A 27,766-nucleotide genomic window follows, 5' to 3' on the forward strand; every position below is an offset into this window, starting at 1 on the left:
GAGGATCACTTGGCCCATGAGTTCTGAGACCAACCAGGAAAACTGTAGCTCAAAAGGAAAGGGGAAAAATTTTAAATATAGGAGAGGACAGAACACTTCCTAGATCAATGAGGTCAATGATATTCTAAAACCAAAGCCAGGATTAAAAAAAAAAAAAAAAAAGACAAAACAAAACAAAACAAAACAAAAAAAAAGAAAATTATAAACCAGTATTCTCTATATAAATGCAAAAATCTTCAACAAAACATGAGAAAAATAATATCCAAATTTAAAGGATTATATACCACAACCAACTGGGATTATCTTGGGAATTCAAGAGTGGTTCAACATAAGAAAATCAATGTAATATAGCATCATTGATAAATATGATCATCTCAACTATCTTAAAAGTTATTTAATAAAACTAATCTCTGTTTCAAGAAAACATTAAAAAGTTCACAAAGCCGGGCAGTGATGGTGTACGCCTTTAATCCCAGCACTTGGCAGGCAAAGAGGCCTCCTGGTCTACAGAGTGAGTTCCAGGACAGACTCTAAAGCTACAGAGAAATCCTGTCTTGAAAAACCAAAAAAAAAGTTCACAAAAGAGTTATGACAGTCATAGGACACTGTAACTGTAACTCATGTTCTTGAATTATACACTTAAAAATGGCTAGAGGACCAGTGCCACGGCTCAGCACGTAACTGCATGCAGGCAAGTTTGACGGCCTGAGTTCAATTCCGGAGAATCACACACGAGAGAAGACCATCAGTTGCTACAAATTCACCTCCACACATGCACCATGGCACCCCTTGCACTCAGCACACACAATAAATAAATGTAATAAAAACACATTTTAAAAATGGCAGCAAATTTTGTTACATGTATTTTTAAGGCATCATATTGAATAGGGAGAAATACAATTATTTCTATTTGTAGATAATAAGGTGTCATAAATTTTAAAATTGCAAAAAAATCAATGTAAAAGCTACCAGAAATGAAGTTCAGTAAGAGTATAATGACTATCTCAAAAATAAAATGAAGAAAACAATGACCTTAAAGACAATATAAAATGGGGATAGAGAGAGGCCCTCAGTGGTAAAGAGCATTTGTGACTCTTGCTGAGGACCCACAAGGTGGTTCACAAGCATCCATGAGAACTCAGTCCAGATGATATGACACCCTGCCCTCTACCAGGCATCCATGTACTGCATATACATACAAATAGGTAGAAGCACTCATATGCATAGAATTAATCTTTAAAAATAATATAAAGTAAATCCTAACTTCAAATAATAAATACTATTATTTATGCTAAGCTATTTTAAAACTTGGATTTTTTATTGTGTGTTGTGCATAGGCCAGAGAGGGTTGCTAATTGTCCTGATCTACCACCCTCTGCCTTAACTCCCTTGAGACAGGGTCTCTCACTAAGCCTTTCCAGCTAGGCTGGCTGGCTTGTAAGCTCCGAAGTTTCATCTGTCTCTACCCCACAGTGCTGGGATTAGAGGCATGTTTAGCCATGCCTGGTTCTTATGAGGCTGCTGTGGTGATGAACTCAGGTTCTCAAGCTTTCAACACAGCACGTACTCTTCCCCACTGAATCATGTCCCCAGCATAGCACTCAGTTTTCTAGGACTATGTAGAAGGCTTTCAATAAATCACCTACAAAAACTAACGAAATGCTGACTCGGGGATTTGAGCAAGTGTTGAAGAAATAGAACTAAGTATGACCTAGGAACGCTTCTGAGAATGACAATGCAGTAAAAAAGATCTAGCTTTCTTTTTTTTTTTTTAAATCTTTTTTTTTTTTTAAAGATTTATTTATTTAGTATGTATCTGCCTGCATATATGGCTGCAGGCCAGAAGAGGGCACCAGATCTCATTACGGATGGTTGTGAGCCACCATGTGGTTGCTGGGAATTGAACTCAGGACCTTTGGAAGAGCAAGCAGTGCTCTTAACCTCTGAGCCATCTCTCCAGCCCAAGATCTAGCTTTCTAAAAATTATGATAAAAATGTAAGAAAATACCACATTTGATAAATGTTGACTTTACAGAGATAGAAAAGAAAGGATGTAGTGAGGTATCTGATGAACTGAGGGAGATGATGAGTAGGGATCCTTCTAAGAAGAACGGTAGAAATGCAGTGCAGGTAGGTAAGACATTCTGAAAAGCCCCATAGTAACGGAAAAGATGACCCAGAGAGAGAACTGCGCTTGGGAAGACTGGAATACAGGTAGCCTCCACAAAGGAGGAGAGACAAGTACAGTTACAGCACAGATACCCAAAGATCTTGGGCTGGAGAGCTGGCGCAACGGTTAAGAGCACATGCGCTCCAGCACAGGTTTGATTCCCAGCAGCCACATGGCAGCTTATAATCATCCCTAACTCCAGTTCCAGGGCAATCCAACATCCACTTCTGACCTGTGGAGTCACCTGGTCTGCACATGGTTCTCATACATACATGCAGACACAACTCCTACACATAAAAAGTAAATAAATTTAAAAAATAAGGAGACCGACTTGTATGTCATGCTAAGAAATCTGGAGTTTCCCTTTTAAGCAAGAAAAGTGATGCAATCAGAAAGCTACCTGCTGCTATTTTACATTAGGAACAGTTGAAACTTCCATCTCCAATGGTCATTAATCATAATACTTTTGCTAAGAGCAGATACTGAATGTTCAACACAATGACCCATACAACCCTTTTCAACTGATAACAGTAAACATGAGATAACTATGAGCTATATATGTTTTAAAAGATTGCTTAGGTTCGGGACAGAAAAGAAGTACATAATAAAAAAAAACCAACAAGTTTCCAGATGCTACATGTAAAGTCTCTGATAAACTAACAGTAGTGGTATCCAGTAAGTATCTAGTACATTTTAGCTACCATTATCATTTCTACTATTACAACTATTATTGCCACTACAATCTGCCTTTGTTCAACCATCACTACTAAGCTATTTTAAATGTTACATTTCTATTGCACAGTTTCTGAAGAAATCCACATCCTATGCTGAATAATAAATATGGCATCTTTCACATTCTGGATTCAGACTCCCTAGGTAATATTCCCAAAAATCCATTTAGTAGCTGCATAAATCTGAGGTAACTTACTTATAGACTACTATCTCAGTATAGTTTGCATCTGTAACATTAAGATAAAAACAGCATTCTTCACAGAGGGTACCATGCAGTTTGAGTTATGAAGTACAGTGAGAGGTTCATGATACTATCTAATGGCAGCAAGTACTCTATGTATCTACATAATTACTAATATAGTAATTGTTAATGAGTTAACATGTAGGGTTTATCACAGTCTAATATTATCAGCAATGGATAAACATTAATGCTCCTTACAAAACCCCAACTGTTAAGAGGTAGCCGCAGGTAGATTTTCAAAGGTGAGTAAGCTGCCCAGTCATGGTGCTACTGCATGGCAGAACTGCAAGGCTAACTCAAACACTTCCAGCTACAAAGCAGATCATCATCTATCTCATTTCCAAATGAATTATATAATTCATTTTCAGAGTAGATTCTTGTCAAATACCTACAGCCAGTGGAAGACAGGAACATTTAAGCTTAGCCTAACTCTGCCCAACCTCAGTACCACATAAAGTTCCTAAAGGTGAGGAAGGAAACCAATCTGGTACCCTCTACTTAACAAGTCTCTTCTACCAAAGGAGGGAACACTCTTCTCTTCACTCAAACAACCTGTGACATCAAGTAATTTTACATGCAAGGTAACCAGAGAAAACAAGTTGTGTAGAACCCAGGACTCCTATAGACACAGAATATGGCTTTACATTATATTCCGACTCACAAAGTGCTTTAGAGTAAGCTGTAGCTAAGGACAGACATACAGCTGTTTCCACATAAGAGCTACTTTGTTGTTCATTTGTTCTATCAGAATTCTTCATAAAATTTCATGAGGATGGTTTCTACAGTGTTGAAATACTAAATACTAAAGTGTTGAAAAAAAATCACTATTCAAAACACTCAAAATTCCCACTGTTATCTAATCAAGGTAGAGGCACTATTCAGTCTAAATTAGAGCTCCTAAAATTTACAGGGTGACCTACAATGTTGATTACAACATGCTTCAGTTACTACAGCAGAATAACCCCACCAAGACTAAGAATGACTAGTTCATAGTTCTCGTCTCTATCCTGACTAAGTAGCTCCATCTAGTAACAATAGCTAGCAGTTCCCTAGGACAGGCAGAGAGCTGACTGCCTAAAGGAAATGTCTTTAAAGCTGTGATCAGGGGTCTAGAGACATGGCTCAGCATAAGAAGCACCAGCTGCACTTCCAGAAGACCCAGATGTGATTCCCAGCACCCACATGGTTGCTCACAAGCTTCTGTAACTCCAGCTCTAGGTGATATTATGCCCTCTTCTGGTCTCCCAGAGCAATGTATGCACATGGTGCATAGACATATAGACAGACAGACAGACAGACAGATAGATAGATAGATAGATAGACAGATAGATAGATAAAAACACCCATGGACATAAAATAAAATTTAAAATCTGGTCATTAAAAATATTTGAATCCTATTTAAACTCTATTCAGACCCAAAAGGCACTTACAGACAAAAAAAATTAAGGTATGAGGATAGTATCAACTCGAAAGTTAAAAATAATGAACAGGTTAAGAGTGGTGCTATATAAATACAGCTCAAGAAAACAATACATAACTCCACAAATAATGACACACTAGAGCAAGATTTAATGAGATCAATGTTTAATAAGGTTCAATTAAACATATACATATACAACCATATAAAGATGGACATACAGAATTAGAACTGAAGTCAAAATTAAGGACAGTACTAGAAAAGGTTTGTTTTGTTAATTTTCCAAAAAATGGAGTGATAAAAAGACCTGAGTAGGTGCTGGGAAGATGACTCAGTGGTTAAGAGCACTGCCTACTCTTCCGGAGGACCCGAGTTTGACTCCCAGAACTCACGTGCTGGCTCACAACCAGGTGTAACTCCAGTTCCAGATGATCTGACACCCTTTCTGGCCTCCATGAGCACTGCACAGACACAGTGCACAGATATACAGGCAGGCAACACAAATACAAACAAAATTTGAAGCCCAGAGTGTTAGGATACTAAAAATAAGAAATATTCAAGCCTCTCTCAATCTGCACAAAGATTTAAAGAGTTGGAAATGGGGGAAGGGCATCCAAGATAGGTCAAGACCCAACAAAAGTCTAGAGACCCAGAAAATAGAATTCATACAGATTCAAAGACAGAAAACTAAGAGAGGAGAGCGAGCGAGAGTGAGAGAGAGCGAGCGAGAAAGGGAACAAAGTGACAGAGAAAATAAATCTACAGAGACAGAAACCCTGAGTCTAGAAGGACTGGAACAGAAATCTGGAGCCAGAAATTACTCCAAACCAAGAAGTATCTTTTTCTTTCACTCTGAAAAAATGAGAGTGCTCGAAAGTTGAGATACATGATGTAAAAACTACTCTTTTAGTAGACACAGACTTACTGTTCTTCTGATAAACTTGCTAAAGGCCTTTCGGCAGCTATAAGAATGGCTATGGTAAACAGAAAACTCAAGTCAGGAGCAAGGAGGGGAATCTCCCTCTGACACACTCAAATAATAGCCAGTCAGCTTTCAGTCAGATGATGGACCCCCCTGCCAAACCAAAACCTGAAAAGCCATTCAGTATCTTGCGAGCCTCCCTCTCTGCCCTTTAATTTTGTAAGAGTTAAATGTATTAACATTTACAAAGCATTAAAATAATGTCTGGTACATGGGGACTATGTTTCTTACAGTAATTAAGACACAATGTTTAGGGAACTTTTAAGGAGGCATTTGCACATGAATCTATATGTTATCTAGTAGATCATGAAACAAACAATTCTGACCTTTACTTTCCTCTCTGGGGCATTATAATGTCTAGCATCTAATAATAAAGAAGTCATGAGGATAGAAAATCCCATTATAAAATGCTGTGGACAGAGCAGATGCTCTCTAATCTTATTTGGGAAGGGACAGGAAAAAGTAAAGACATGCCAAAATAAACAGTGATGGGCAGTTTGCTAACAGTGATGGGTTAGGAGAAAGGAAAAAGAAGTACCAACCAATCGGCTTTAGAAATAAAAGAACTCCAAATACTATGAGAGTTTATGATTCCTAGCATTAGTAGAGGGATCTTAAAAGTAAAAAGAACTAAGAAACAAGTGTTATTAGATCAATTTGCCCATTATGGCTGTTAAACCATGTTATGACAATAATTATAGGTCTGTAGACACGGACATCATAAACATGGATCAAGTGTCTTCTTGTGTTACAGGTTTGAGGTAGGACACCTCAAATGTCTAAGGACACCTAAATAAAGTTTTGTGAAAAATCATTAAAAATGGTTACACTAGAAATGTTCTGTAAAGCCGGGCGGTGGTGGCGCACACCTTTAATCCCAGTACTTGGGAGGCAGAGCCACGCGGTTCTGTGAGTTCGAGGCCAGTATGATCTACAGAGTGAGTGCCAGGACAGAAACCAAAACTACACAGAGAAACCCTGTCTCAAAAAAACCAAAAAGAAATGTTCTGTAAAGTCAAAAGGCAACAGTGGCCTAATATCATTAAATATTATAAGCATAAAATCTGAAGCCCAAAATATCAAGTGATCTCATTTAGATTAATTTAAAAAAAAAAATCAGTTTATTTAGTTGTTCCTTTCCTTGCTTCTCCACTTCAAACCTGTATGGGGGAGGGGCTAAAGACTGAAAGTGGAGAGGGGGGCAGTGATAGGCATCAAGGAGGAGACTAAGGAGACTATTAAATACTGACATCTCCTAAAAATATGAGAGGAAGTGGGCGGGGCGTCCCAACACAGTCTTACCCTTACTTTCACAGAATTAAAAGCAACCACAAACAGTGACTATTTACAGTGAGCTTTACAGATCTTTCAAAGTCTCCCCTGGCTAAGCAAAGCTCCCTACTTCTCTTTCTCTTCTAATCAACTTCCAATTAACATAATCACATAATTTTCCTTCCTGTACTAAACAGATGAACTATCAGAGGGTTCATAAGCACATAAGGAACACAGAACAATTAATAAAAGATAATAACATGCTTGAGAACTGAAGACATCTTTAAAGTGGAAAACCCTTTCCCCTCCACTTTTTTTTTGGGGGGGGGGGTCTAGGGGTTTAGGTGTAGGACGGGGCTGTTGCTATGTAGCACTAGATGACCTCTCTCTCACTTGAGAGATTGATGTGTCAGTGCTTCAAGTGCCACCACAGTGAGCTCAGAAACTTTGCCTTCTTTTTAAGCTGTGTGGGGGGTGGGTGTGTGTACACTCACATATGCAAGGACACAAGCCCATGCCTGTATGAGGAGGCCAGAAGAGGACACTGGGTGTCCAGCTCTATTCTTCCCAAGACAGTTTCTCTCACTGAACCTGAAGCTAGGCTGGCAGGCAGCAAGCCCCCCAGATCTGTCTGTCCCCCACCCCCGCCCCCGCCCCCGGGCTGAGGCTGTAGGTACAAACGGCCGTGTCAAGCATTAACTGCGGGCTCTGGAGACTTGAACTAAGGTCCTCACACTGGTGTGGCAGGAGCTGCTAGGCTGTCTCCCAGGAGCCTCAGGAAGATTCTTTACAGTTCATTTTCTCATCCACATTTTCCTGTTACAATCAACAATATCCCAGGACTGTATCCTGCCTGGGTTCAGAATCCCCGTGGTTTGTGCTTTGAGTTCTTTCAATCAATCAGCAAAGCTATTTGCTGGAGGTATGGAGGGGTTATTTCTAGAAGAAGAGGACAGTCAGTTCATACTTTTTCACACCTACCTTCTCACCACTCGAGTAGAAGAAATACCGCAATCGGACTATGTTACAATGATCTAGCTTTCTCATGATCTGGAGCTCTCGGTTCTGCAAAGAAAGCACATAAAATATTTAAGAATAACAGCTAATCATCATAATGATCGAGGTACTTCTAAAATAACAATAAGCATAGATACAGGCTCTGAATATGCTGTTAAAATGTATGCCAAGCCAGGCACCCAGTGGCACACAACTGAAATCTCAGCTCTCCTGAGATCATGAGTTCAAGGCCAATCCGGGCTACTCTACCTACAAAATAAAAAGTAGGGAAAAGAGAAACACCAGCGCCAGCCAATGAGTCATCTACCATTACTCATCAGTGGAATAAATATAGAAATTAAGGTCTGGATTTCACTCCAATATTATAGGACCATAAAATCCCCTAAATGATAGCTGATAGGGCCATTTTTATGAGTATCAGTCAAATCAATGTTCAGTGAAGTCTCGTGTCTGAAATGCACTTGACAGACAGCTACTGCCATTCTCATGTGCTCACTAAGGTGTTCTTTACTGGTGGAGTAAGGATACACCAACTCCACAGGGAGCAATGCTATTCTACAAGCACAGCACATTTACTCTGTGCCGCATGCTGTTCAACATCACAGGTACAGAAATAAACAAAACTAAGAAAGGTTCTACTCTCAAGAAACATAAGGGTCTATGGTGGAAGGAAGAAAAAATACTGCTGTCTGAGCTCGAGCTCCAGCTTTACCACTGGGTTATATCTACAGCCAAAGAGAATTTGAAAATATGGAAATTTAATGAGCATAAGCTGACTCAGTGGGTGATTATTTTCTAGGTAAACATAAAACCTAGTTTCCAATGTCCAGCTTCCAGAAACAGCCCCATGGGACCATGCATGCCTGTAATCTCAGAGCTCATGGGTAGAGGCAGGACAATCCTAGAAGCCCACTGGCCAGCCAATCTAACTTACACAGCTAGCATTTCAGGTTCATGAGAGACCCTGTCTAACTGAAGAAGATGGGAGAATGATAGACACACCAGGTCTTTCTCCAGTCTCTCTATCCTCTATTCCCCTCCCCACAAACATGATTTAAGTCCTCTTTATTTGGGTATTGGTTTTGATCAAAGGTATAATTATCTGTCACCTGTGTGGTCAATTTAGTAGCTCTCTGTTACTTCAATTAGTCTAGAAAAATATGTGTAGGAATAGAAGAGTGGAGTTTTGTTTTTAATTAATATTATTGGGGGAGATGTTATGAGGGTGAGAAGAAGATATAGAGGGACTGGGAAATGAGTGGGATTTGGGGTACATGACATGAAATTCCCAAAGAATCAATAAAAAATGATGTTAAAAATGTCAAACTGACTAGATATAGAAAAGAGATATTTTAGATCAAGGTGCAAGGGAACTCTGTAAGGAGGTGATCAAAGCGAAAATCGTTCTGTGATGGTGACTACTGACCATCAACTTCACAGGACTTAGTCACTTAGGAGCTGCACCTCTGGTTATACCTGCAACTAACTATTCAATCAGGCCAACTGAGGCAGGAAGACCCACCCATGGGCATGGCACTGTTCCCTGGGCTTGTGCCCTAGACTGAATAAAAGACAAACACTAGCTAAACATTAACATTTACTGTTCTCTGCTTCCAGGCTGTGGATGAAACATGACTTGCCAGCCATGATGGACTGCATGCTTGAACTTTAAGCGAAAATAAACCCTTTCTTCCTGAAACTGTTCTTGTCAGGATATTTATTACAAAACTGGAAATATAACTAAGACATATTTGAAGCTGTGAGGAAACAGCATGGCAGTTAAATGAAAAACCTAGGGGATAAGTTTGGAATGTTCCAGAAAGAGATAGAAAATAAGGTGGCTGCATCATTGAAAGTAAGGGGGAGAAAGGTAGTTCAGTTCAGAAAGAGAGGTGGTGGAGAGTACAAAGGAATAAAGCCTCTTCAACCATGGTAAGAATGTAACGGAAGTCAATAGAGATTTTGACAGGTGAAGTTATGACTTACCATTCCCAAAGAGTGCTCTAAAAATTGAACAGAATAACTTTGAATAACAGGGGGCAGGAGGAATCATGAAACAGAAAGGAATAGATAATGGAATTGTAAGTTAAGAAAGAAAAGAGAGAGCTTTTTTTTTTTCAATGATATAAGAGGTTTTTTTTTTAAAAATGATCATTTATATCAAAAGTTGCTAAGAGATTAAGATAAAAACAGAAAACTGCTGATATGGCTAATGTAAGATGTTGCTCTCAGAACAGCAATGATGACACAGACTAATGAGACTGAATTAAAGTAGGTGTAGGAGGCACAGGATGTTAAAGATGAAAGTTTCCGCAGAGTTCCAGCTATAAGAAGGTCAGGGAACCCACTCTCCCCAGAGCCCTGTAGAACACTTCCTTCCCTAGGAGACCCATGGGAACCTCAGGTAAAGGAAAAGCAACCTGACAAGTGTCTGAACTTCAATGTCTTCTCCAACTCACACAGAGACTAAGTACCAAAAAAATAAGAAGCCTTTATAACTACAAAGTATTAAACATAATCTCTCATGAATAACAGAACTTACTAACTGTGCCAAGAAATTAATTTTTAACACAGAATCAAAAAGCTAATTACTATGAAAAAAAAAACTCTTTAGACTACAATCAGGTAAGAGATTGATAAAATACCCTAAAACAATCACACTCACAAGGTTTTAAAAATCCAACTCCAGGACTGGGGAGATGGCTCAGTGGTTAAGAGCACTGGCTGCTCTCTCTTCCACAGGACTATGGTTCCATTCCCAGCCTACATGGGGGTTCACAACCATCTCTAGCTCCAGTTCCAGCACATCCAACGCCCTCTTCTGGCCTCCAAAGGCACCAGGTATATACATGGCGCACAGACATTTAAGCAGGCAAAACATGCACATAAAACACAATAATAATTGTTTTTTTTTTTTTTAAAGAAATCCAATTCCTGGGGCCAGAGAGATGGCACAATGGTTAGGAGGCTTGATGAACTTGCCCAGGACCCGGGTCTGGTTCCAGCACCCACATGGTGACTCCCAACAGTCTGTAACGGCAGTTCCAAGGGATCCAGTGCCCTGTTCTTGCCTCCATGGGCACCAGATGGGCACGTACTAATGCAGGCAAACACTCAAACACAGAAGATATAAATAAACAAATCTTAAAAAAAAAAAAAAGTCTTGCCGGGCGGTGGTGGCGCATGCCTTTAATCCCAGCACTCCCAAGGCAGAGCCAGGCAGATCTCTGTGAGTTCAAGGCCAGTCTGGTCTACAAAGTGAGTTCCAGGAAAGGTACAAAGCTACACTGAGAAACCCTGTCTCAAAAAACCAAAATGTCTCTATAGAGTTGCTACAATATAAAAATATTCTATTTAAAATGTAAAGACATATAAAGAACAGGAAAAGTTGATATTTGTGCTTATAAAAACCAACAGACATTGGTTCTGGATAGACAAGGTTAGTGCATTCAGCAATGAATATAAAGCAGCTACGATAATCATAATGTATAAATGTATTGACTTCTTTTAATTTCATCAAAAGATAAAACATAAGCCGTAACATAAATACATTGCATAAAACAGTAATAGCACAAAGGAAGGGAAATGAGGCTACATTTAGGCTATAGTTTACTGGAATTAAGGCAGTATTACCCTGAAATAGACTGTCGTGCTGTGTGTAATCCCCAGAACAACCACTAGAGACTTGAGCTTGACAGTCTACCTGATGGCATGTCTGTGAGGAGTTTCAGAGTTGGCAGGTGGGTAGGACAGCCCAGTCTGAATGCTGACAGCACCATTACATGGCTAGGACCATGGCTATCCTAGACCACATAACAAACAGAAGTGAGGAAGAACCAGCGTTCATCTTTTCTGCTCCCTGACTGAGGCCTGATGTACCCAGCTGCCACCACACCTAAAACAGTTCTTGCCACCACAATGGACTTTACTCTCAAACGATAATCCAAAATAACCGCCCCCTCTCTCTGTTTTGTTTTCAGATAGTTAATCATAGCAATGAAAAAACGGACACAGTATACTAAAAAGTCTCTGTTTGGACTGGGTTTATCAGCACTTCATTATGGAAGGAAAGGGGTTTTCACGAGGCCCCACCTCTCCTTAAGGGACTCCTGACAGCTACTGGTGGCTGAAGGAAGGACCGTCACTTTCTTCAGTGTTGGAGCCACTGATAATCTGCCATGCTCCACTACAATCATCCACACATGCTCATGTAAGCAATCCTAATTAAATGCAGTGGGTAACACACAAGACACGACAGTAGCAGTGGGACCTGCTGGAAGAAGAAGGAGGGTCACAGCAGCAGGGTGGGAAGAGACAGGCGGTGGGATGGAACACTTCCTAGAATGTATTACATACACGGAGGAAACTGTCAAAAATAAGGACAAGGTATTTGTTAAAGACAAAGAAGTCAGTCAGTTCTAGAAGGGAGGGACAAATCAACATGAGCTAGAAACCAAGTGGTGGCACCAGTAATCCCTTATATGAGACTGCATAAATTCTGAATGAATTAAGTACACAATCAGAAGGCAGAGATTGCCAAACTGGGTTTGTTTGTTTTTGAGACAGGGTTTCTCTGTATAACCTGGCTGTCCTGGAATTTGCTCTGTAGACCAGGGATTAAAGGTGTGCTCCACCACCACCTGGCTCAAACTGGATTTTTTTTAAAGCTCTAAATATACTTCTATCTATAGGAGATACAATTTAAACTTAAATACACAGATCATTTCAAAGTAAAAGAAATACCAAACAAACTATAACCCAAGGGACACTTGAGTGTTGCTATTATAATCTAGAAGGAGACCTGTTTCCTGCCAGTGACAACTCACTCTGTAATATGGTTTCTCCTTATCCACATGACCACTGACACATTAAATGTGTGTTCTACATTAGACCTAAATTTTGCTTCATATTCCGGAGTGGCAATACTATTCGCTCACAAGAGAGACCACTGATCACACTATCACAGGAATGTCTGGATCCTTTTCCTCCTACCTACACACCTAACTAAAATTGCTACTTAATCCCCATGTCCTTCACCATCTTCAGGCCACCTTCAACTGTTGCAGCACACATCAAACTCTTCTTATAGTATTGAAAAATATTTTGACATTTATTGCATTTTTGCATGTATTATTACAAATACAGGTCAAAGTGTTATATAAAATAAAGTATCCCCATCTTACAAAGACTCCAATTTGCAGTAAAGCTCATTAAGGAAGGGAATGGCTCAGTTGCCTTTAGCCTACTGGTTATGGGTGGGTTAAGACTTCTGCTGGTCTTTCCTGTGTCGAACACACAGATTGCAAGCCCAGCACCACTTTGAGATCTTTGGCAGCAGTTAACTCTGAGCCTGTATGATAATGAGTATTCAAAGACGGGCAATGCCTGGGGGGCACTCACCAACCTAAGACAGAGCGCCTGTGTGGCCTGGTCAGGTGTCTCCATGACGGGTAAGGTAACCTGCTGACATCCCATGCAACCTAAGTCAGAAGCTCATTTATTAATAAAAGGGGGACCTGTAGGTCCCTGGCCCCCGTTTTGGGTAACTGTTGCCTTGCTTGCTGACCTTGACCTCGATATCCTCCCTATGCTAATTCCCTCTGGGGTTTCACCCTCCTGAATGCTTAAGGAAAGTTCCTTGTCTGTGTATCCTGCATAATGGGCATTAACAGCTTAAATGCAAGATTGTAAAACATCTGTAGCGAACTTCTGCCCTCCAGGGTTCTCCCATTGTGCTGTAAGCCTGTATTTAAGACCTCCTCCCTCCTTCAATAATCGGCATTCGGCATTAAAAATAAATAAATAAATAAAATAAAATAAAGTATCCCAAAACTTACCGAATTCAGGCATTATATTGTAATGACCAACATATACCTTGCCTCAGCAACTTACTACAAATTCCTTAAGAGAAAAAATTGAACTTGCCATCTTTGCTGGTCAACCAGCATTAAGAAGGGAATAGGGAGGGAAGGCAAGAAGATTCTTACATACAAAATAAAGACTTGTAACTGTAATAAACTTGGTGTTTATTTTAAAAAGCTAGCTACTCAAGATACAATTTCTCTACTGAGAAAACATGAACACAATTCAAGCAAAAAATGTTTTCTATTTAATAAAAACATTAAAATACATACCTCTCTAAAAGGACTGTTATGGTTTAGATATATATTCCCTATAAGACACATATGTTAAAGTCTTGATCCCCAGGTGGTGAATCCAGTCACTAAGAGTTGCTGAATCCTAAGGGCTCTGGATTCATCAATGGATTGATCCTTCCTTTATGGATTCATATTATGATTGGGAGGGTGCTAGCAAGAGAAAGGTGCTTTCTGGGAGTGTGCCCTGGAAAGGTGCACTTGTCCCCAGCCTGTTCCTGCATTCTCTCTGCTTCCAGGGGACCAGCTCTGCTCCATTACACTCTTGTGCTGTATTATCAAGCCACAGGCCTAGAAACAATAGAACCTGCTAAAACTATAAACTAAAATCTTTCCTTCCTTTAAGTAATTTCTGTGTATTTATTAGGGTAACAAAAACTAACAAATAGTCATAAAAGTTTCTGTTCAATCTTACAATACCTGACACCTTATAATAGGGTTATGGGGTATGTGTGAGAGTTGTCTGGCTCGCTTCTGAAAGCCAAGCCATAGAGCCAAGGATTCCTGGAAGGGGACTTAGGGAGCATTACATAAAACCTGCAGAAAGTTAACTTTTAGGTGAGGAAACATCCAGCAAGCTTAACAGCTGTGGGTGTAAAGTAGGCAGCATATGTCTGTCGATCATCCTTTCTCCTTCACCAAAGTTTGTTCTATTGGGAGATCTTTTCCCTCATCACAGAAAACTCTGCTGCTGCTGCAAAACAAGAGTCACTTCAGAGATTCTGATTTAAGACTACCTTCCCTAAACAGAATTTCTGTAAAAAATGAATGTTATCCAAATGGCTGAATCAGTTTAATCGCTAAGTCTTTGATTCCATAGTAAAAATCAGATGTTCCCAAACACTCTACAAATGACTTAAAAAACAAACAAACAAAATAAAACTCAAAGTAACTCCAGGTATACAAGAAATATTTTCAACTCAACTCTATGTCAGAACTGAGGGTCTCTGTCTGCAAAATGACATGAAAATGAGTGGGCAAACCAAAGCTCCCAATATAGTGTGACTGACTTCAGCTCACTAACAAACTGTTGTTTTTGCATGTAAGTGAGCACAGGAGTGTGAGAGTCTGAATGAGAATGGTACTTATGGGCTTATGTTTGATGACTTGGTCCCCAGTTGGGGAAACTGTCTGGGAAGAACTAGGAGGTGTGGCCTTGGAAGAGGTGTCACTGAGGATGGGCTTTGAGGTTTCAAAAGCCCATGCCATTCCCAGTTAGCTTTCTCTCCCTCCACCTGGTGCTTGTAGATCAAGATGTCAGCTCTCAGCTACTGCTCCAGCAACACGCCCGCTTCTAACCCTCTGAAACTGTAAGCTCCATATAAATTCTTTCTTCTACACATTGCCTTGGCCATGGTCTCTTATGACAGAGATAGAAAATAACTAAGACAAGCAGAAAAGAGAAACCCACTTATTACTTTGTAAAATTCTGCTAGCCTGTCGGGGAAAACATCTTATATGCAAAGATAAAATTTTTAAATATTGTAAGTCATGAAGAACCATTAGTATGTTCTGAGTAAGAGATTTGTTTTGGGAAGACTGCCAGCTATGAAAAGGTTATTAAAGAGATGAGAGAAAGAAAGAAAACCAGGACTGCAGTGAGGGGAAACACTGAAAGGGAACAGGAAACCAAGCATCGATAGGCAGATTAAGAATTGCAGAGTGGAAAGACAAGGCAATCTTTCAGGCTCCTTACTCATATGGCTAGTAACACAGTAGTAGAGGCCAGTGGCCTAGAAGGTCTTCAGGAAGCAGGAGGGGGAAATTCCCTGAAGGTTGAGAGGTCCAGAAAGGAGCCTGAATATGCCTTTCCTCCTCAGCAAGAGAGCTGTATGGCTCTTGGAGTCACAGAAGCATACACAAATATGTATAAAATAAGAAAAGATACCCAGACTTGCCTGGACTCCTAACTAGAAAACAAAAGTCTAAAACAACAGCAAAATAAGCTGCAGAACTAAACAGTGGTGTCACATCACCCCATAAGATTTTATGGCATTCAGAAAAGAGCTCTGAGGCGTATTTATACCTAGTGCATAAGTAATCATACAAGAGAAAAAAAATGATAGAAGTTGTAAGAGAAGAACCGCAAAACTAATAGCCTAGAGTAAGAGGGGATGGGTACTTTCTGTGAAGGACCAGATAGTAAATGCTTCAGGCTGGCAGACCATATGGACTTTGCTGCAACTACTCAACTCTGCAGTTTAGTTATGCTTGAGGAACAGCCATCAACAAAATGGAAAAGAATGGACATGACCATGTTCTAATAAAACTTTATTCTTTATTTACAAAAACTAGGGGCAGGCCTACAGTTTACCATTACTCTAGAAATAATAAAGAAAAATTCTTGATACTCAATTTTTCCCTATGACACCTGCTCTCCCCCTCCCCCATACACACAGAATGAACTTTGTAGATTGGTTTAATAACTAGTTTTCTAGGAATTTATGACAATATTTTCCTTTACTGCTACTATAATCAGCACATAGAATATTTTAATTGTAAATTATAGTTATAAAAGAACCAGTTGCATGGCAAAAAGAAAGTAGAGGACATACTTCCTGCCAGCTACTGAGGATTAAAAGTAGACATGAATGAGGTTCTTGAAAGCTTATTTTCAGAGGCCTTACCATGTAGCTAAATGCTAGCTTGAACACATTCTTTAAACACTGTATCTATAAAACACTTATTAGCAACAGTGATGATACCAATGTCTACAGAACACTGAGAAAATACCCCAAGCCAGGCATTATGCTAGCAGCTTTATCTTTATAATTTAAATCGTTCAGGTTGGCAATATCATTATCCCCATTTTACAGAAGCTGTAAGTATAGAAGAGTTATGAAAGATGTTAGCAAATAGCAGGGGCAAAATTTAAACCAGGTGTGTGTGTCTGAGCCCACACTCTTCACCATCACAATGGAACGCAACCCTCTCTGACTTTCATATATTTACTCTATGATTGAGAGGCACAACAATAATAAAGCAGACTCAGTATATGTGATTCTCTTATGTAACAATCTTACACTCCTTTAATAATTTTCTAAAGACATATTTATTTTATGTGAATGAGTATTTTGCCTTCATGTATGTCTGTGCACCATGTGTGTACCTGACACCTGCAGAAGCCTGGAGAGTAGAATTGTGGGCAGTTGTGAACTGCCATATGGGTGCTGAGAATCGAACCCAGGTCTTCAGCAAGAGCAGCCAGTGTTCCTGAACCGCTGTGCTATGTCTTCAATCATTAGGACACACTTTCATTGCCAGGGTTACATTGAGTGTTAGAGACAGAGGACCACAGGAAAAGAAGGTAGTATGGTTAGTAGAGGGTAATACAAGGATCTTTGTAATGCTTTCCATCTTGATTGTAGTAAAGACACACACGTACACATATAATAGAGATATTTAAGGTTCACTGGGCAAAACTTCACTTGCTAGGTTCACTTGCTACCAAGCTTGATGACCTAAGTTTGAACCCTGAACTCACATGGTAGAAGTGGAGAAATTACTTCTGAAAGTTCTCCGCTGACTTACACACATGCCCTGACTTCCACATGCCCACACACATAGACAAGAAATTTCTTATAGCTGTGTTACTGCTCACTCACTTCAGGTGTTCCCTTAAATGCTACATTCTTGCCTTATCTTAAATCACAACCTCCACAACTTCAGCATCCCTTTCTCCATTTCTTTGTTTCATTCTTCTTCAGAAAAACGAAAGATCAAACATTTATACCTACCTTCTGTTTATTCATTATTGTCTGTCTCTCCCCAATAAACTCTGAAATACCGTATTTTAAGGATATTCTGTTTACTGTTATACAACCTAGAACTTATAACAATGCCCAATTCAATCAATATAAATCAGCACTGTATATTTATTTGGATGAATGATAAAACATAATCATGTTTTTAAAAAGATACAATACATTTGTTGTAGAAAATGTCACGGCCAGTATGAAAATAAAAAGGGGAGCTAGAGAAAAGTTTTACAGTCCATCATGGTGGGGAAGGCATGGTACTCAGAGCATGAGGTGGCTGGTCAGATTCCATCCCTCCTGCAGGGAACAGTGACTAAAGCTGGTACTCACTCTCGCTCTCCATTTCATTCCATCTAGACGGCACCTCACAGAACTGTGCTGCCCTTATTTACAGTAAGTCTTCTGCACCTCAACTAACCCAATCTAGAAACTCCTCCACAGGCATGACTAGGTTGATCGCCAACATGATTACAGATCATACTAAGGAGACAATCTAACCATTACAGATCCTCAAGCGACATGTTAATTAAGTTGCACTTTCAGTAATGAAGACATCACCCGGACAGGTATGTCAATAAGGAAATAAACACAAAAATATTGTTTAGGGGCCAGCAAGATGGCTCAGTGGAGAAAGACACTTGCCACGCCTGCGTGGAGAGCTGAGTTTATTTCCAGAATTTATAGGGCGACAAGAGAAAAACAACCCCTGAGGGTGTCCTCTGACCTCCACACAAGGACCAAAGCACACCTGTGTAAACATGCACACACACACACACACACACACACACCAGTAAAATTGAATTAAATGGAACTAAAAGATATACAAAACCCTACATTTTAATATTATGTAATTTTTTTAAATTTTTTATTTTTTTGTTTTTTGAGACACGGTTTCTTTGTGTAGCTTTGGAGCCTGTCCTGGAACTTGCTCTGTAGCCCAGGCTGGCCTCAAACTCACAGAGATCCACCTGCCTCTGCCTCCCGAGTGCTGGGATTAAAGGCGTGCGCCACCACCGCCCGGCTGGCTTTATGTAATCTTTTTAAGTACACACAGAACCGTGTGAAGGACAGATCACATACATGCAAGGCCACGTGACATCTTAACAAATTAAACAAGACAAATATTGTATCCAGCATCTTTTATAGCTGTAATGAAGTAAACCTAGAAATCAATGGCAAAGGGAATTAGAAATACACAAAACGTGTATGAAATATAGATGCTCTGGTTTAAAACCCATATGCTGTTTGTGTGGGGGTAAAGGGGGAAGACAAACATTTCACACACTAGGATGAGTTTAATTTAGAATAAAAAATACCACTAGATAATAGCAAGTGTTTTCAAGGTAAGTGCAGAAATTACAGCACTCATAACACCATTATGAGACTCTAAAATGGTACAGCTATTTAGGGAAACAGGTTACCATTCCCTCAAGACTTTAATCACAGAATTACCATGTGACCCATAAATTCTACTCCCGTGTGTGTGTGCATGTGTGTGTGTGTGTGTGTGTGTGTGTGTGTGTGTGTGTATCTGTGTCTGTGGGTGTGTGTAGGTGAATGAAAAGATACCTGAACAATAACTATAAACAAATATTCATCGCTCCCAATAGCCAAAAAATATAACCAACAAAGATAATCACAATCTGCGTATCCACAAAACGTAACACATTCTAACACCATTTGGCCAAAGAGAAGAATTTAATGCTGAGAAACTGCTGCTCCATCGGGCCAAGATGTACCTCCTGAACAGCACAGGACTTCTGGGCTGGGCTATGGTTCCAGAGCCAGGACATACTGACATGGAAGCCAAACAAGCAATGCTGGGGAAAGACAAGTGAGGAAGCCAGACTAAAAGCTGCCTCTGTGACATGCAACAAGGCAAAGCCAACTAACAAAAGACAGACTCTGGAGAAAGACAGAAAAAACACAGAAACTACAAGAAATGAAAAAACAGCTGGAATGTCTGCAGAAGGAAACAGGATCGGGACTAGAGAGGTGGTTCAGTGGCTCATAGGCACCTGTAACTTCTGTTCCAGAGGCTCCATTACCTTCTTCTGGCCTCGAAGGGCACCAATGCATGCAGACTTACACACATGCAAAACACCCATACACAGAACATTTTTTAAAAGTTTTTTTTGTGTGTTGTTTTTGTTTGTTTGTTTGTTTTGTTTTTTAATGTTGGATGATGGTGGCACATGCCTTTGATCCCAGCACTCGGGAGGCAGAGGCAGGTAGATCTCTCAGTTCAAGGCCAGCCTTGGTCTACAGAGTGAGTTCCAGGAAAGCCAGGGCTACACAAAGAAACCCTGTCTTGAAAAACAAACAAACAAAAGAATGCCTAGTAAGAGACTCCCAAATAAAACCTGAAGGGATTATCATCCCAAAAGATGCACAAATAGCAACACGGAAACACAAGATGAAAAAGGCAAGAAACTGTGGCCTTTCAAAAGCTAACTTAATGGCCACATGAAAAGACAAGGTGTTGGCTGAAACACTGACAAAATGATTTCAAAGTCTAACCATAAAATAACCAATTAATTCAAAGATATAAACAAGCAGATGGAAAAAGTAAGGGAACTCATTCAAGTTCTGAATTAGAAAAGTCAGCAACATGGGACAGAAAATCAGCAGAGAAATTGAGATGGGGGGGCAGGGCTCCCCAGCAATATTGAATATGAATTGCTCAATAAAGCCAATAAACACTAAATTGTGAAGTTATCACTAATACACTAAACCAAGCAGAATATCAGGGATTGAAAATAAGGTCAATGAAAGATTACATTCAGACATTAGCAAAGGAAAATAATAACATGCCCCAAACATCTAAGAACTATTAACATGAAGACATTAAATCCCATGGATAGAAGGAACTAAGAAAAAAATCTAAATGCACACAAATCTTGCGCAATGTGTGATTATAGCAGAAAAAATTCTAAACTCTAGGATATGAGAAAGATATCGAAGCACAAAAGGCATAGAATTTCTTCACATTATTATTATGAAAATGCTCAGATCAAAGAACAAAATCCCCACCATTCAAAGCTACCACAAAGAACTTACAGAGACAAATCTGTCTAGCTAACATCGAACCTCTTAGCAACGCCAACAGCAAGGAAGCATGGAACTACGCATTTCAAACCCTGCGAGTCAGTAACTGCCAACTAAGATTTTGTCTGGCAAAGCTGTAATTTTCTTTAATTTATATTTTCAAATTTTATTAAATCACACTTTTTACAGGCTGGCTGGCCCACTATTAAGGACTTAGCAAAAGTGAAGGACTCTCCTTCCCCTTTATTTTTTGTTTTTTTTCAAGGCAGGGTTTCTCTGTGTAGCCCTGGCTGTCCTGGAACTCACTCTATAGACCACGCTGGCCTTGAACTCAGAGATCGGCCTGCTTCTGCCTCCCCAGTACTGGGATTAAAGACATAAGCCACTACACCCAGCTCCCTTCCCTTTATTTTAAAATTAGTTACTTGAGAATTCCACACAATGTATTTTGATCATATTCACCCTCCCTCCACTTCTCCCAGGTCTACCTCCTCCTTCCCTTCTAACCCAACTCACCTGCCTCACCAACGCCCTTTTCTCTCCTCCACAAGTAGTTGGTACTTCCCATACACTTTTGGATGTGTAGCCTTCCACTGGAGTATGGTCAACCACCAGGGGCTACCCCTTTAAAGTGAGCTGCCTCCCCCTCTCCAACGGTTTTCAGGTGTCAATAGCTAGGAGGTGGACTACATGCCCACCTTCTCCCTCTATGCTGAGATTTTGCCTAGCTTGAGCTTGTGATGGTCCTGTGCACACTGTCTCAACTACTAGAACTTTCTATGTGTAACTGCCCAACTGTGTGCAGAAGACACCACTTCCTTTTAGTCATCCACTGACTCGAGCTATTACCATCTTACTGAACTCTCTTTTTTGTTTGTTTGTTTTTGTTTTTCGAGACAAGGTTTCTCTGTGTAGCTTTGCGCCTTTCCTGGAACTCACTCTGTAGCCCAGGCTGGCCTCGAACTCACAGAGATCCTCCTGCCTCTGCCTCCCGAGTGCTGGGATTAAAGGCGTGCGCCACCACCGCCCGGCCTGAACTCTCTTTTATCATGACTCCTGAGCCTTGAGAGGAGGGGTGCAATACAAATATCCCATTTAGAGGTAAGCACCGCACAGGCCACTCAAAAAGCAGCTTCTCTGATGAACACAAGACAGGCACTAATCTCTGAATAGAATGAAAGACCCTTCACAGTCATTTTAATACTATGTCCACTTAGCAGAGAAACACTAAGTACTAGGCTCTCCCCTAGGGCCTATGACTTCTCCGGCCACAAGTTCCTGGCCCAGATACGGGTTTTAACTTGTGCAGCTTGATTTGCTCTACCTTAAAAAGCGGTTAGCGAGTCACATAACAGACCTGCCACCATCACACCTGTGGGGATGTCTGGCCAGCCCAGTCACTGTTCACCTCCCAGTGTTCACAGCTGACTTAAGATGAGAGAACACACGCAACACTTATCTTTCTAGGTCTGTGTTACCTCACTCAGAATGACTATTTAAAAATTTCACCGTTTTGTTTTTCCAATATTCCACTCTGTAAATGTATACCACATTTTCATTATCCATACATCAGCTGGTAGACATTTAGGCTGTTTCCATTCCCTGGCTATTATGAAAAAAATTGGTACTGAACAAGGATGAGCAAGTATCTCTATAGTAGAAGAGTCCTTTGGGTATATATCCAAGAATGACATAGTTAGACAATGTGGTAGATCTATTTCTAGCCTTCTGAGGAAGTGTCACACTGATTTCAACAGTGGCTGCACCAGTTTGTACTGCCACCAGCAGTGAGTCTTTCTCTTTACCTACAGCCTTACCTGCATTTGTTGTCCTTTCCAAAAAAAAAAAAAAAATTATTATCTTAGGTATTCTGATAGGGATATAATGAAATTTCATAGTTTAATCCTGACTTGTTTAATATTTTTAGAAAGTACTTCTCGGGCTGGAGAGATGGCTCAGTGGTTAAGAGCACTGGCTGCTCTTCCAGAGGTCCTGAGTTTAATTCCCTGCACCCACATGGTGGCTCACAACCATCCGTAATGACATCTGGTGGCCTCTTCTGGCCTGCAGGCATATATGCGGGCAGAACACTGTATACATAATAAATAAATAAATCTTTTTTTAAAAAAAAGTACTTCTCAGCCAGTTGTCTTGTTTCTTATGAAAACTGTTTACTTCCATGCCCACCCCCACCTGTTTTGGTGGGTTTTTGAGACAGGCTTTCCTTACCTTGTCCTGGCTATCCTGGAACTCAGAGACCTACCTGCCTCTGCCTTCCTAGTACTGGGGTTAAAAGCACTCACCACTTGCCAGGTGGTGGTGGCCCACGCCTTTAATCCCAGCACTTGGGAGGCAGAGGCAGGAGGATCTCCTCTGTAGCCAGCCTGGGCTACAGAGTGAGTTCCAGGAAAGGTACAAAGCTACATAGAGAAACCCTGTCTCGAAAAACCAAAAAAAAAAAAAGGCATGCACCACCAAGCCCAGTCTCCATGCCCTGATTTTTAATTAGGTCTTCTTGATGCTTATTTTTTGTTTTAGTTCTTTGTATATTCTAGACACAAATGTCTACATCAGAGGTAGAGCTAGAAAAGATTTCCCCAAGGGCTGTAGAGAAAAGTTAACTTTGACTTCTTCCTTTCCTGTTTGATTTCCTTTATCTCCTTCATTTGCCTTACTGCTAAGACTTTAAGTACTGTTCTAAACAGGAGTGTAGAGGGTGGACATCCTGGACATCCTTGTGTTAGTCCTGATGTTAATGGAAATGCTGTGAGCTCTTCTCTATGTAGCACGATACTGGCTGTGGGCTTTTTGTATATTGTCTTTATTATCCCTGTATTCTCCAGGACTGACCATGAAGGAATGTTGGATTTTGCCAAAGGAGTCTATGTAGCGGATTATGTTGATTGATTTTCAATGCTGAACTATCTCTGTACTTCAGGAATGGAGCAGAATTAATTATAATTTGGTTTATGTGGTGGACTGAGTAAGAATGGTCCCCATAGACTTATATGTTTGAACATTTATTTAATCACCAGGGAGCGACCATTTGAAAGGATTATAAGAACTACAAGGTGTGGCTTTGTTGGAGGAAGTGTCACTGGGGGTGGGCTTTGAGAGGTTTCAAAAGTCCATGCCCATTAGTCCTCTCTCTTCCTGCTGCCTGTGGATCAGGCTGTAGAACTCGAAAACACACCTCACGCATTATGTCTGCTTACATGCCACCATGTTCTCCACCATGGTAATGGACTAACCTCTGAAAAGCCTCCAATTAAATGCCTTGGTCATGGTGTCTCTTCACAGCAACAAACTGACTAAAACAGAAGCTGGTACCAGGGACAGGGTATTGCTGTGACAGGCTTGACCACACTGTTTTTTGGAGAAATGTGGAAGTCTTTGGGGGCTTTGTACTAGAAACTTGGTTTGATGCTTTAAGCAGAACTTAATGGGCGTCTTGTAGGAGCATGGAACACAGTGCTGAGGTTAATTTGAACTGAGGAGGCTCCACTTAAGACATTTCAGAGGGGAAAAATAATTAAGGGAGACCATTCTTGTGATATTAGGGCCAAGAATATGGCTGCTTTTTGTCCTTGTCCTAAAACTCTGCCTAAGGCTAAAGTGAAGAGACAGCCAAGGATTGACTCTGTTTTGTGGTTATTAGTAATCACAATTATGCAGATATATAATGAAAAGGAGGGAACTGGAAAAGGAAATACGAAATGTAGAGTGTGGCCTCAGGGCAAGACCCCACCCAGCTAAGCTTCCAACTAGTGAGAAGCTTAAACAGTAAAGAAAACTATCAACAACACAAAGCCAGTGCAAATGTCATTGAACGAAAAGGGCCACGTTCCAGCCACATCTAGTAGTAGAACTTGGCAGCTTTGGCCACATGGTTACAGCCTTAGAGGCAACAACACAAGAAGGGGTTGTGAAATCTCCCTCCACATCTAAGGGAAGCCACCGAGGTCAAGCATGTGTCAGGGCATCACAGCATGGACGCCTAAACAGGCAATTGCATGAAGCTATGAGAATGAAGCCTGGATTGTGTTGGAATCCCCAAGATGGTAGAGATGCCAGAGTCATGGGATACCTGCCAAGGAGACCTGCTAACAGAATGTGGGACCAACCCAAAGGAGAGAAGTATGCTGCAGTCAACAAAACTGGAAGGAGTTGGAGATCTGAAGAGAACTTTGACATCAGACATGGAGATGCAGAGTTTGGAGTTTGCCCAGCTGGTTTTTGGTCTTGCTTTGGTCCAGTGTTTATTTACTACGTTCCCTTTCCTCTCTTTGGAATGGTAATGTATATTCTGTGTCCTTGTGCCTTGGAAATGTATGACCTGCCTTTTTATTTTGATTTTACAGGGTGTTACAGTTAAGAGATCACCATGAATCTCAGAAGAGACTTCAAACATTGGGCTTTTAAACAGTGTTGAGACTGTTACAGACTATTGTAGATTTTTGAAGTTGGACTGAATGCATTTTTGCATTATGATATGGCTACATGCTTATGGGGGCCAGGGAGTGAAATGTGAGGATTTGAATGAGAATGGCCCCTACAGAATCATATATTTGAATGTTTAGTCATCAGATACTATAACTATTTGAAAATATTATGTGGATAAGGAGGTATGGCCTTATTGGAGGTGTAGGCAGGGCCCAAAAAAACTTGACCAAACAACTACCATGACAGGTTTAGAGGCCCAGACACAGCTTCTGGCAGGTAACCTCTGGACCCAGGAAAAGCCATAAGCTGACCCCATCCCGTGGGGCCTGCATCTAAGAGGAAATACCTGACATTCCAAACATTCCCTATACCCCTAGACAAATGTCAGCCAATCAGGGTCCTGAACCCTAGAAATCCCCTCACCCCAACCTCTGCTATGATTAAAAAAAAAACAAAACCCACTCTGCCTGAGCTCTGGGCTCTTTGCTCTCACACTGCATCAGACAGAGAGTCCAAGCTCTGAGATTGAAAATAATGGCTCTTTGCTTTTACATACAGGATTTGGTCTCCCTGGTGGTCTTTTGGGGGGGGGGGTCCCCTGTGATCTGGGCATAAGAGAGGAAGTATGTTACAGGGGTGGATTTTGAGGTTTCAAAAGCCCATGACCAGTCCAGTAGCTCTCTCTCTTCCCGCTGCCTGAAGATCCAGATGTAGAGCTCTCAGCTACTTCTCCAGCAACCATGTCTGCCTGTATGCTGTCATGCTCCCCACCATGAAGATAATGGACTAAACCTCTAAAACTGTAAGCAAGCCTCCATTTAAATATTTCCTAAGAGTTGCTTTGGTTGTGGTGTATCTTCACAGCAATAGAAGAGTTTGCAAACATTTTATTGGAAGTTTTTGTATCCATATTCATCTTACATATAAGAAATTGGCCTATAGTTTTCTTTTTCTGTTGGATCTTTATCTGGCATCAAGGTATTACTAATTTTGTAAAAAGAATTTGGAACTGTTCCTTCCTATTCTATTTTATAAATAATTTGCCTAACACTGGCATTAGTTTTTCTTTGAAGATCTGGTAAAATTCTACACTGAACCCATTTAGACCTGGTCTTTTCCTATAGGGGAGATTTTTAATTGCTGGTTCTATCTTATTGGTTTTTATGGGTCTGTTTAAACTATACACTTCGATTTAACATTCTAGGTCTATCGATTTCTTTTTTCGGTTTAGTGGGACACAGATTTTTAAAGTGAGTCCTTATAGTTAGCTGAACTTCCTCAGCATCTCTCGTAATGTTTTCATCTCATTTCAGCACTGGTTTTGATGATCTCTTCCCATAGGTATCTCTGTGTGTTTGTTCTTGTGCTTCCAGGGCCTTCAGATGCATGAATTAGTCATGAATTTGAGATCTCTCAGTTTTTGATGTAGGCACCAAGAGCTATAAACTTTCTCCTTAGGGCTGACTTCCTCATGTTCTATAGATTTTAATATGCCGTGTTTTCATTTTCATTCAATTCTTGAAATTTTTCAATTTCCTTCTTGATTTCTCTTTGGACTCAATTACCATTCAGCAGTTATTAAGATATCTGTGGTTTTAGATTTAATAAGTATTTTTAGGGAAGTTGAGTTTTTATGTGTTTGGGTGCATATTTAAAATTATAATACTCTCTTGATGGATTTTCCTTATCTCTTCTGATTAGCTTGAAGTTTACTGCCAAATATTAGACAAATATTAGACTACTTGTCTCTTAGTTCCATTTGTTTACAATACCTCTTTCTATCATTTTCCTCTAACGTGGTGTCAGTTGTTGATAATGATTTGAAAGCATCAAAAAACTGATTCTGTTTTCTAATCCAACTTGCTAGTCTGTGCCATTTTATTTGGGAAACTAAGTCCATTAATATTAGGAGTTACTACTGAAAGATGTGTTATTAATTCCTACCACTTTGTTGATTCTGTGTTGTTTCCTTAGACTTCTTTGAATTAGCTGTCTTAGCACTCACTTATTCCTTGTACTTTCGAGTGTGTTTACCCTTCTCTTCAGATTGAAGTATTCCTTCCAGCATCCTCTGTTGAGCTGGCTCAGTGTTCATAAATTCCTTTAATCTGTTTTTAATCATAGAAAAACTGTATTTCTCCTTCAAATTTAGTGGATAGTTTTTTGGGTATAATAGTTTGGCTTTATAGTTGTGGTCCATCAGAGTTTGGATACATCTCTCCCAGACCTTTTGGCTTTAAATGTTTCTGTCAAGAGTCAGTTGTTGTGCATGCGTGCGCCTTTAATCCCAGCATTCAGGAGGCAGAGGCAGGTGGATCTCTGAGTTTGAGGCCAGCCTGGTCTACAGAGTAAGTTCCAGGACAGCCAGGACTACAGAGAGAGACCCTGTCTTGGGGAGAAAACAAATAAACAAAAAAAACGAACTGGGTATTATTATGACAGTGACAATGCTGCTTTTTTGTAAGTTAACTTGATCTTGCTGTCTTGCAGCTTCCAATACCTATGTCTTGATGAGTTTCTTCTCTAGCTCT

At 40.3% G+C, this 27,766-nt stretch overlaps 1 protein-coding gene across 3 annotated transcripts in view; it reads right to left on the minus strand.

The window, feature by feature from the left end:
• The window catches only part of Gsk3b (glycogen synthase kinase 3 beta), a 155,296-nt gene that overhangs the window by 66,889 nt on the left and 60,641 nt on the right, over positions 1 to 27,766 (minus strand). For all 3 annotated transcript variants that reach the window (XM_059277674.1, XM_059277675.1, XM_059277676.1), the window contains exon 3: positions 7,796 to 7,879. In XM_059277674.1, the coding sequence (XP_059133657.1) occupies positions 7,796 to 7,879 (84 nt within the window). The remainder of the gene's footprint in view (positions 1 to 7,795; positions 7,880 to 27,766) is intronic.

Source organism: Peromyscus eremicus, chromosome 12, assembly GCF_949786415.1.
Source record: "Peromyscus eremicus chromosome 12, PerEre_H2_v1, whole genome shotgun sequence".
NCBI classification, from domain to species: Eukaryota; Metazoa; Chordata; class Mammalia; order Rodentia; family Cricetidae; genus Peromyscus; species Peromyscus eremicus.